General features: G+C 42.5%; 1 protein-coding gene across 1 annotated transcript; it reads right to left on the bottom strand.

Moving 5' to 3' along the window:
- Window positions 1-6,447: 6,447 nt before the first annotated feature.
- On the bottom strand, window positions 6,448-11,774 carry gdf6a (growth differentiation factor 6a). The gene is made up of 2 exons (XM_020597270.1): window positions 11,414-11,774; window positions 6,448-7,425 (listed from the first exon to the last, which is right to left on the bottom strand). The coding sequence occupies exons 1-2, from the start codon at window positions 11,772-11,774 to the stop codon at window positions 6,473-6,475; spliced, it is 1,314 nt and encodes a 437-aa protein (XP_020452926.1). The 3' UTR covers window positions 6,448-6,472.
- Between the last annotated feature and the right edge of the window lie 247 nt (window positions 11,775-12,021).

Raw genomic sequence — 12,021 nt, 5'->3', positions numbered from 1 at the left:
GTCCCTATCGTTAACCTTAATAATTGTAGCCATGAGTTGCAGGGTAACTTTTCAGTCCCCAGCCCTGTAATTACACTGCCTATTCAGGCACCAATTTATGACAAGTATTTTTTTTGGCATAAAAGCTACTGAGCTAAAGATTTGATTTCCAAATGGGAACTCTGGAGAACCACACCAAAATAGCTCCTGAAAAGAAACCACGCAGCCAGAGAGCCTTCAGCACTTCAAACACTTCACTGCCAGCTAAACAAGATTAATTCTGAAAAGCTAACTGGTGTTTACTTTGCCCTCTACGATGGTTCCTTTTAGTAGACTAACAGTTGGTAAGAAAGTGTCAGACTTAGTTCTACCCGTGGCCTGCTGCTTCCCCAACAGACCAAAGACTCTTTGAAGAGGTCTTTCTCCCTCCCACCCTCTCTTGAGAAAAGACTGACGACCAGCCGGGAAGTGTGCCTTGTTCCACAGGACCATCAAACATTTATTCATCTCACCCACTGCTGCCAGTCACCTCACTCACAACCAGTGAGTTGAGCAAAGGGAGGGAAGGTCAGTGATGAAAATAATGTGGTGAATGCACTGTATAAGCGTTTTTGTTTCAGTGTGTGTGTGTGTGTATTAGGGAATGATCAGGGTAAGACTGCATTGCACCATAAAATCTGTCCCTCATTGAGAAGACAAAATGAAAACCGTCCTGTCATAAAACATCTGTAATGGCTCCATCCACCACCAACACATAATGGGGTAATTACCAAGAAGGGGGCTGGGTCAGCATGAAGCTCTCGATGGCACCACACAATGCTTGGGTCTATGTTTTTGTGCTCACACACATGACTGTGTGTATTTGTGCGCCAACATGTGGAGATTTTAAAAGAGTAGATGATACTGCAGAAAGCTTCCACCGTTACCTGTTCACTGAACCTAGACCTCGTTCCTCAAGAAACCATTCAGTTGCCTCTGCACAGTGACAGACAGGCACATATAATCTGAAATTGCATTATTGATGCCTGATCTTTTGCCGCTGCTGGGCCTGGGCCCTGCATCTTCCACACCTTGTAATCAAGTATAATTGAGGTTAACTGTATGGCATGGCTGAAATGCTAGACAGGTAAGCCGCAGCCTCTCATGATTAATGTAGTGTGTTAGTGTTCTGGGCTCTGACCTTTTGAGATAGGCCAGGCACCATTTTTAAGTGAAAGCTCTGCCTTTCCTGAGTTGTGGAGTTGTCCATCAAGAGCACCCTGCCACTCTCTTCCCTCCACCTTCCACCCCACCGTCACCCCCACCACTTCCAAAGTTAGATCCTCATCTTGCTGCCTCATTGCCCCTGTTTGTTTGTCTATATGTCTCGTTTTACAATGCAGAGCCACAAGCTCTCTTTTACCACCCAGGTCCCATTTAAATGTGGGTATGTGTTATGTATAGGAGTGAAAAAGTTAATGGACATTGATTGAGCATGGATCAGGAGAGAAGGAACTGCACTGTTCACTTTGAGAGTCTTGGTTTGGAGATAGAACAGCTATTCTGTGCTACACTGGGGCTGCTACTCTTTAATTTCTGTCTTTTGACATCACAAGACAAAACCTCTATGGTAGGCCTAATTTGGGCTGTGTGTCCAGACTTAGCGAATGCAATTGTTGAGTTCCTGTTGGTCAACCAATTTCCCTCTCCTCTCTACAAGCCTTCGGATGTGAATTGGCAGCGAGGTCATGTCCTTGCCTTGCTCCCAAACATTAGCATTGTCAGAGTTAACTGAGTAAATTTACTTTTTGCTTGAGCCCATTCAGACACTTGCACAAACAAAAGGAGACACTCAAAAAAAAGAAAAGAAAAGAGATGGACTATGAGCATACAAAAGGACAATCTTCTTTTATGCAGTGATTTGCAGGAGAATCTGAAGGTGTGCTTGTTAATCAGGGATGGTGAAGACCAGGGTCACCATCTGTAACATAGACCAGGGGCAGTAAATGGATGAGGCGGGGTGAAAGGGCACCTTCAGACATTCCTTTAGAAAATAAACAGAAGAAAAATGGGCTTTTCTGGACAGGTATTTCAAGCAGATCTGTAACACTGACTATAAATGCCACAACTGTGGACTTTCCCGGTTAAGACTTTTCTATGGAAAAGCATGTGTTTCTGCAGCAGTTGAAACAAGTTACATTGGCAGCTTCTTCTCATTTCAAAAGCCCAGCTGGGTGTGACTTTAATGTAATTAGCAGGTTATCTGTGGTGAAGTGGAGGTGTCCTCTGTTTTCCTGTTACCGTATGGTCTGACAGAAGGGAGGGATGGCTTTCTGTAGGACCACAGAGGAAGACACAGGCAGATGCCCCATTGGAGAAACACAGCCCAGTCTTTTGTTACATGTTGGCTGCTCTGTCCTGGGTTTATTATCTGTCTCTGCTTTAAACAGAAGCTGCCAAGTGCAGCCACCATTTTTACCATTTTGGTTCTTATTTGAAGAGGAATTTCAAAAATGTCTATAAAATCCATTTTTGCTTTTACCGAAAAAAGTCCCAAGAGAAAACAAAATGCAGTGACCTCTGGCATTAAGGCACAAGTGCATGTAATGTTTGGTGCCGCCCCTGTCTTTGTGTTGAAGCCAGTGGTTCAATGAAAGGCACCAGGAGGGGTCACTTCAGGCATCTGCTGCTCTTCTGCACCACTCATCCGTCCATCTGTGTGCACCGCTGCCCTTCTGTCCACTGACACACGCACAGACATGGAAACACATATAGGCAGACACACTCCCTGTGTATAAATGCACATATTACAAACTGCAAGAGAGTTTTTTATTCTGCATCTGTTTAGGTGCTTCTCTGTGGTGGGAAATAATTAAGTACATTTACAAATACAGTGCTTAAGTACAATTTTGAGGTATTTAGTGTTTCCATTTTCTGAAACTCTACTTTTACTCCACTAGGATTCAGAAGGAAATATTGTACTTTTTTTTCCACTACATTTATTTGACACACGTAGTTACTGGTAGTTGTTCATATTCAGATTAATAATAGAAAGTATAATCAACAAATAAAATATAACCATTTGTTATAGATTAAGATGATATAAAATTATGTAAAATAATTAGGAAAAGCTCTACATTTAACAGCTGCAATATTCAGGTGATGAAAATATGAATGTACCAATAATTATTGTACAAAAATATAATATACATTATTCTTTATAGAAGGAACTATATTATCTGCGAAGCCTAAAGGTGGGAAGTAAAAGAAATCAGAGAAGGAGGGATCCCTCTAGAGGCTAAAAAAAATCTGCGAGAAGAGAAACACTCACTGAAAAATAAATAAGTTCTTACTAGATTTTATCAGTAGCAGTTTAAAGGTCAGGCCATGGCAGTGACTAAGCTCCTCTTTTTTTGACTTTGTACATTTAAATTGTATCCATTCACAAAATCAAAACACAAAACATAAGGCCCCCTAGTAAATTTTCCAGTGCTTCTGAATACTAACTTAGCACATTTCTGTTTGCTCCGAGGTCCTAACTTTCTGAAAGATTAGCGTGCTTTATGCCTCACTGATAACACAGAGGTTAAGTATGAGAGACATTTAAGCCTTCATACAAGCCAAGACAGTTTTTTTTTTATTATTATTTTGGAGGCTTTCCCAGGCTTTCTACTCAGATGAACACCTAGTAGACCTTCACCTATGCAGCTTTACACATCTCTAAAAGAGAAGCCTCCAGGCACAGATGTGGGATGTCAAGACAATTTGTATTATACATTGTCCACATTTCTGATGAAAAGGATTTGTCTCTGTGCAAGTGTCGGTTTGCTTAGACTAATATATTATGACCAACTTTCAAATAAGTGCGACTCTCTTTTTTGGATCTCTCATCCTCAGTGTGGAGTGGAGGGACAATAGGGCGGTTGTGATGAAGAATTTTATAGGAACATTGAACTTAAAAGTGGGGGGCTGAAGCGGATAAACAAAGCATTCTTTTCCCTTTCATCAACATTTAACTGTTCCCTTAACATTCAATCTCACCACTTGGCCAGTGCCCACCAGACCGGGGAACTTGTCACATAAATATAAATCAAAAAGTAAAGGTTCACTCCACAAGTTACCACAAAGTTTCTTTTCTAATCCACATTCAGCTGCAAAGTCCTTGTCTCTGACATTGAAGAGACTCATAGTGGTGCATGGTATCTCCCAAAGTGCAATGCTGAGCAGGAGGGATAACAAGGCTCAGAGCAGCACAGCAGCGATGGTGTTCCAGACATATAGCCTGGAGGGCCATTTGGTTATACTCAAGGGAATGGTTGTTGTGTCAGTCATTTGCAGCGATTGCTAAAGAGTGCACTTAGCATCCTCTGTTTCCCCCTAGCAAACATGTAGGGAGTGACATGATACTGTACAAGAGCCTGGACAACATATAACGTTTCAAAGCAATTTCCTAATTGTTTCCAGGCCAAGGTCGATAGCCTATATGGAAGCAATCCCTTTTTTCAAACGTCTTTTTTTCATCCACAGATTGGGAAACATTAAAGTGTTAAGTAAACTTGACCCAGGCCGAGCTAATTCATTGGGAAATAGCTGTGGTTCATACGTTCAGTGCCATATCAGTGACAGTCAGTCAGTGAATTTGCTTCTACTTGGATGGTCACCATATGTTTATTATGTTTTTGTGGTGCAATCCTGAGCCAGCCAGTCACTGAATAGTGACATATGTTGTCTAGAGATGAGAGACTGTATAACAGGGTAGAATAGATTAGCTAGAATACCTGAAGGCAAAGGTATATGTGCTCCATATGCACTGTGCTCATCTTACTGGGGGACTCCACAGTTCAATTTGATAAACATTGCATTATATATGATAAAGCAACAGCTTAAACAGTTTCTAAAATGGCCAGATCTTTTTATCTTAAAAACAAAATGAAAAAAGTGTTTCTCATCTTTACCATAAAAAAATTAGAGAACTGAATGTTTTTGTACATAGACTTAAAACTATACAAATATATTTTGACCTACATAATATATAAAAAGCAAAGAAATATGCTTTTTTGCTAATTTAATCAATCTATGTATGAAATTTAGACAAAAGATTTTGGTTTCTTACTTCAGTCATAACAAAATGCCCTATGATAATCCTACTGATTTTTTATATATCAAACACAAACTCTTAAAAGTGAATGCAATGTTGAAAACATTGTTGTGGCTGTAATCATCACAGGTATCAGACTGGTGGACTTTGTTTTGAATTTTATTTGTACAGTAATGGTTTGGGATATTATCCAGTAATATGTGTAAATAAATGATCTTATATATCAGTGTAAAGGCTCTTTACACTCTAACTTAATGCACCTCAAACCTCAGTTCCTGTATGCAATTATGAGGTAGACATTAATAATTGTATTTTCCACCCTCTGCAAAAAAAAAACAAAATATCGAATACACCTTAAATTACTCTTATCGATGTAAGAAATATATGATTATCATGAAACTCTGTACATCACAAATATTAAAATAATTATAGAATAAAAATTATACCGATTTGAGTGCATTTTGTATATTTACAAAGAAATGCCGTTTTCTCATTTCTTCATTCGTTGCATTTTGTAAAGTTTGCGACTGTACAAATATTTACAGCTAAGAAAAACGAACAGCAGTGCATTCAAAGCTAATGTGCATTTAAATATCGTCTTGAGTCTTTATCTAATATTTTCGTCATCAGAGACGAGCTGTCTCGCTGACCTCATGTCCTTGGCGCAATCAGTTGTGGAAGTGCATTTTGTAAAGATGCAGACTTTTGAGCAAAAGGTTCGCCTCAGTAATGTGTGCTTTGTATACATCAGGGCCACAGTCAGGCACAAGTCAAGTTTTGTGTCCTTTCTGTCCGCAAAAGCGCAAGTCGCCTCACCCAGCATATCTCAAGCTGGTCTCCAATAAGGCAGAAAAAAATAATAATAATCTCATGAAGGCATTACCACCACCATCTTATTTCCTCTCCTCGGCCCAGTCATTGTCTGTGTGTGTGTGTGTGTGTGTGTGTTGATAGGTAAAATCCCCTCCCCAATTACGGCCTGGATGCACATACCCAAAAGATTCCGGGCTGGCAGGCAGGATCACACGGCAGAGCTGCGACAGAGCGCTGTCAAGTGAAGCCCACTGTCCTCTGGCCTCGGCCCGAACAGGTGCACAGTCGGGTTCAATAGGCTCCCACCTCGCCTTCAGTCACATCACACACATTCCCTGTGCCATGTGGACAACTTCACTCTCTGGGAAACGAAAGCCAGTTTGATGAGAACTCACTTGTTGCATGGATGGATCTAGAGACGTAACACTTTGAGGCTGAGGGGGTAAATGAATATGACTGTGCCGAGTCTAAATAGCAGATATAATCCCTTTTGAACGAACGCGTCAAAGCATTTCAGGGATTTTTATCTTCAACCTGGAACCTATTAAAACTTCTCTTTGATTCCCCTGTCTTTTAGAGTTGCTCTTTAACAGATAATGGCCGCTACCTGCAGCCACACTGCTCCACCACCATGTCCTCGTACTGTTTGTACACCACGTTGTTACCCGAGTCTATGTAGAGGATGCTGATGGGGCTGAGTTTGGTGGGGACACAGCAGCTGGGCGGGGTGCTGCTGGGATCCATGGAGTTCATGAGCGTCTGTATAATGGCGTGGTTGGTCGGCTCTAGGTGCGACCTGAGGGGGAAGTCGCATACCCCTTCGCAGTGGTACGCCTCATAATCCAGGGGCGCGATGATCCAGTCGTCCCAGCCCAGCTCTTTGAAATTCACATGTAGCGCCTTTTTGCTGCACCTGGATTTGGATTTCTTCCCGTGCCTCTTGCCGTGCCGGTTGCTCAGCGCGGTCCTCCGCCGCCGCCGGGGCCCGTCTCCTTTGGCCCCCTTCGAGAACACCGCCTCCTCCTCTGCAGCCGATTCCTCCTTCTGGCCAGCCGACCTCCGTGACTTGATCTTCTCCTTCATCTCGTTGAACAGGTTCTCCCTCTTCTTGGAGCGGGTATAGGCCACCAGAATGGCCTTCTCCTGCTGGGGCCGGCCGTCCCTGTTCAGCCCCAGGTGCCTTAAGTCCACCTCGATGTCTGATTTGCCAAGAGTGACCCTGAGCTGGAAGCAGAGCAGGTTCCCCTGCTGATGCTGGTGATGATGCTGATGATAATGATGCCGATGTGCTTTAAATGTGTCCCACACGTTCAAAACCTCCCAACTGGGTTTAGTGGAGTCCAGCGGGTCCAGAGACCTGGAGTCCAGTAGTCTGTCGGAGCGGCAGGGGTAGAGCTGGATGTCGTAAAGGCCCGTCGTCTGCAGGGAACTCTGCAAATCCCCGGTCGCTCTCCTAAATATCCTTAATTCCGCCCCAACCAGCTCCTCTTTGTCTGAAAGGGTTGAGACATCAAACAGATACTTTTGTCTTCGCAGAGGAGAGTGCAAAAGATCGTCTGCAAGGATAAAGGAAGAAAATAATTGCAGTCAGTTTCACTTAGGGTGTACAGTGTTCAGAGGGATGCAGGCAGGGAGAGGGGCTCACATTCTCTCCTAGTCCCCCCACCCCCACCCCCCATCTTCCTCTGTTTCTTTCTTTCTTTCTTTCTTTCTTGTTTTTCAAATGTCCACCCTGGACCTGGCTGAAACAGACTACAACTGACAAGTCCTCAGCTTGGATAAGAATTGGGGGGGAGGGCTCTCAGTTAATTACGTTTACTCTTGCTTAAAGCCTTCTTGGATTTCGTACATCAAGGCATCGCTATATTACACTTAAAACCATCTCTCACCGGTATTTTTACTATAATAAAATCTTTTTAATGCTAACGACTAGATAAAGCTAAAACCTGCTCTAAGACTTTCTCCCCAAAACTGTAGTTGCCAGGTTTCTAAATGTCATTTCCTGCAAATTTGTTACACATGAGCGATTTTAGTGTAAACAAGTTTCATGTCATATCCAGGAAGCATCTAATCTCACTTGTTCCAAAAACCTTATAGATGTTGATCTGCTGATCATCTGTCATGCACCTCAAATGTTCGTCCTTATTCCTGCAGCCGCAGACTCCTACTCCTGCTGTTTGGCCGTTTTTATTCTACGCCACTCTTAATCACATCCTGCATGTATAAAGGGACTAGTTCTGCTCCCATTTAACTTGATGACAGATTGATTATTAATCGCCACTTCTCTGGCAGATTGGAAGTAAACGATTCCTTCTTTACAGCCCCAGACGGTCTTAAATCTCAGCCGAACGTAGAACATCAGAAACATAGGTAGTTTTCTTTTTTGAGAACTCTCGTAGAATTGGAAAGCAAAGGGAGAAGGGGCCTGGAGATGTGGAGGCCCCTGGGTGCTGCCAGACACAGCGGACCAAAGGCAAAATACTGTACATTCAACTGAACAATGCACAATCAATGCATAATTCCCTGGTGCAGACCCAGGAGGCCTGGACGTAGCCAACAAATATAACATCCCAGGCTTTACCACAATGGGATATTAGCCTGTTTTCTAAGTAAAAACATTGTGCATGAAACTGAACTATGTTCAGCATGATGTTGTCAAACCTAAATATTTAAAGCATGGATATAATTTGGTTTAGTCATTCTAAATCCACTAAAAACAAATGTTTTGTAATTTGCACTTTCAACCGTTTTTATCAACAGAAGGAAATTATTTTGCTAAGAGACCAGTTTTTATTGTTTGCCAAAACGAGCATCAGTAGTTTGAGTAAAGGCAAAACAAGTTTGTGAAACCCCTTCTTTTAATTTTAATTTTCCAAATATCTCAAATATAAGGTTTTAAACCTAAACATGAATTAAATTTTGTTTGTTTGTTTAGATGAACGTTGTCAATTTTATAAGAAGCAAGTAGGCAATTGTGTCTCGGGTGCCCATTTCTGTCTGAACGTTTAAAATAAATAAATAGCAAACAAACAAACTAATAAGTACATACAGTAACATGTTTAGATGTAAACCCCGGTGCGACATCATTTGTAAGATGTGTCCAAAAATGACATTTGAGTCTGGTAGTCAGTCTCCCTCCGTGAACTCTGCCGAGTCAAACAGTAAATGCAGATTGGAACCTTGTGCTCCTTTCAGTGACTTTGCGCGTATGGTTTGCATTAGGCTTTTTTTTTTGTCAGACCAGAAACAAATCGAATAAAAGTTCTCCAAATAATTAACAGCTCTCAATTCCCATCTTCCTCATTAAAGCACTTCCCCTCTTATATTTCATCTCATCCTGCCAACCACAACATTCCCCTTTAAACGCGCCTGCACAGACTGAACACACGGTGGATTTTATTGAGAAATATTAGTGTTGACAGTTTAAAAATGCACAGCGTTTTCTTATTTTTTTGCAAAAAGCCCCCTTTCCATTATGACTACGATTCTTTAAGGTGGATAATTGGGAGAATGTGGGGGATTGTTTTATTGCCCGCTTAAAGCAGCATCCTGTGCACTTTTGTTTGACCTTGTTGCTTGTATTTGAACAAATGCAAAACATGTTTTGTCATCTCTGCCTCTGTTTAGAGAGAGAGAGAGAGAGAGAGAGAGAGAGAGAGAGAGAGAGAGAGAGAGGGAGAGGGAGTCCGGGCCGCACCATCTGCGCTTTAATGAGCTACCCCAAATGCCAAAAGTAATTTCCAGATTCACATTATTCTTTTTCTGATCTTGCCTTTTTCTGACCTCCATGAAACACCCCGCCTGGTTTTAAAAGGACAATTCATTTACCTCCAAAAGTGTGAAAGCCAAAGAAGCTGTAGATCATACAGACGCTCTCAGTAAAACCTGTCTCTTAATGGATGAATAATGCGCAAAAGACTCTAAACCTACTTCTGAGACGTGTCCAGAGCTGCCCTCCGTGTGTGTTTCTTTCCTGATAGAGGTGATAACGAAAACTTTCAGGTGAGGTTCGTTGTGCAGCTTAATGCAGTTCAACACTTAAACGATGATGGGAAGAATCCCAATAAAGACCAAAGCCAATTGGGCTAAAAGAACTGGAGGAAAAATCATTTTATCGTAATTAAAGTGGCAGTCGCAAAGGGAGGTTCCGCAGTAGAAAACTAGAACCACTTCACAGTTTTGGTGGTGTCCATCATGGCCCAGCTGGGTCATTATGAGAGAATAGACAGCGTTTGATAGGTTTATGGAACGGACACTCCATTAAAACACCGCGTCCAGGCAGCAGCTCGATGCCCAGCAGCTCTCAAAGGGTCCAGCTCGGGGTCAGAGCCAGTGACACATCACTTCAAAATCACAGGAAAGAGCGAAACGTTTTTCCTATCAAATCGGTTTACTCTAGAAACCGTGGTGACACGGACTGTGTTCACTTATGTATTTATTTATTTATCTTTATCTATTTATAAATGTGTGACAGAATGCCTCTTATTTTCAGTGGAGCCAGGTTTTTGAGGAAATAGTACCAAAACTTGAAATAAGCTTTTTAAGTGATTTTATTGGATATAAGTCTTCAAAAAAATAAAAGGAGAGGTTTTAAAAGGACGATGTGGAAAAGCCATCAAGATGAACATTTTTTTGCAGTCTGCGTCCGAGAGCTGTCTCAGACAGGAGGGAAGCAAACAAAGATAGCTTGTATTTCGCCTGCAAAGATTAACGCGTCTTATATAAGTCCCTTTGTGCGGGTTGGATGTGTTTGTGTTTATCAGATTGTTTGCCCTCGTAGTCAGGTCAAATCACTCGGGTGCACATGTTAACTGACCCAAACACCTGCTTCTCACACCGACCCGCTCTGCCCTTAGCACCCCCCGCCCTCCCAACTGCCTTTGTCAGCACAAGGTGGCCATAATGGGCACCGGAACGGCAATGGGTTGAACCTGTTAAAAGATGCAGAGTGTGGTTAAGCTTGGTTTGTATTTTAATTGCGTGGGTTCATTTTGAAGTGGCTGAGTTTAGAGACCAGTGAAAGTGGAAAATGAAACAGCCAGCAAGTGGTTTCTTAGAACTGAAAAACTTTCCTTCCTATTCACGTAGAGGTTTTTGCTGCAGCCTGCGCTGGCAAAGGTTTACAACCTTCATTTAGAAAGCGCCTCGATTAGTGTTTTACTGTCTTGTTGCCCAGAGGTTAATTAATTGCAATATAACTTAGCGCTTGAAAAAAAGTCTCACGTTTCGGCGACTATGCAGCGAATGAAACTTAGCTGCTTGTCAACAATTAGCACTGCAGCTTCCAAGATTTTGCTTTTGTTTATTCATATGATTTATTGATACTTAGTGCCACCAAAGTGCATTTACTCAACATTTTCTGCCTGGTTTGAAGCGTGCGTAAAAGTAGCCGCGGCGATCTTGTAGCTCTGTTCATGCGTCACTGTAGGTTTTAGCCATATATTAACAAGATCTAAGAGGAGAATATTCGACCAGTCAGTTGAAACAGAGCCAAAGAATTGTGCAAGACTGAGCTGATGGAAGCGGCAGCGGACTGAAACCAACCTGTTCCTCTGTCCACAAAACTTGTTATGGTGTTGGCAAATTTAGAGGATCGGAAAAAGCTTGCATTTAGTCCGAGCTTCTCTGCAGCCGAGTATGTCCTATATATAGAAAGCATGTATTCATGCGGCACAATAGCGTCCTTTGGGTCGTCTTTGTGATGGCCCACGATAGGATGCGAAGACGCAAAGATGTCTTTTAGGAATTTGGATGACCTTTGTCCGTCCTGATGAGGGATCCTGGCTCCCCTGTTCCTCCTCGGCGTAGAGTGCGTGATGATAGCAGCACACTGAAAACACGGTATATCCCCAAGAAAAACAAAGAGCACACCCAGATATAGTGCTACCACTCGAGATGCGTCCATGGCTGAAGAGTCACCGGCAGATGTTAAGAAACTCTTTTTCCCAACTCAGTGAAGTTGGATTCGGAGCAGCCGCCGGAGCAGGAGATGTGTGCGCGTCAGGGTCGGAGAGCTGCTACTTTTGCGCTCTCCGGTCTCACCAGAAGAAGTGCGTTTGCGCGCTCTGGGGTCCACACAAGAGCAGAGCCTGCTGGGTCGAAAGAAACACGCCCACATGGTCGCTCACTGCAGGGCTACCCTAACAATTTCA

Source organism: Monopterus albus, unplaced genomic scaffold (assembly GCF_001952655.1).
Source record: "Monopterus albus unplaced genomic scaffold, M_albus_1.0 scaffold33.1, whole genome shotgun sequence".
Taxonomy (NCBI): Eukaryota; Metazoa; Chordata; class Actinopteri; order Synbranchiformes; family Synbranchidae; genus Monopterus; species Monopterus albus.
Note: the sequence above shows the minus strand (reverse complement) of the source record. Positions and strands in the feature narration are given on the sequence as shown.

Bases quoted from the DNA above. Each gene is read 5' to 3' on its own strand.
- gdf6a (XM_020597270.1), bottom strand. From the start codon at position 11,774: ATGGACGCATCTCGAGTGGTAGCACTATATCTGGGTGTGCTCTTTGTT. The intron at 7,426-11,413 runs GTTGGTTTCAGT...TTATCCTTGCAG, and splicing joins TTTTGTGGACAGAGGAACAG to ACGATCTTTTGCACTCTCCT.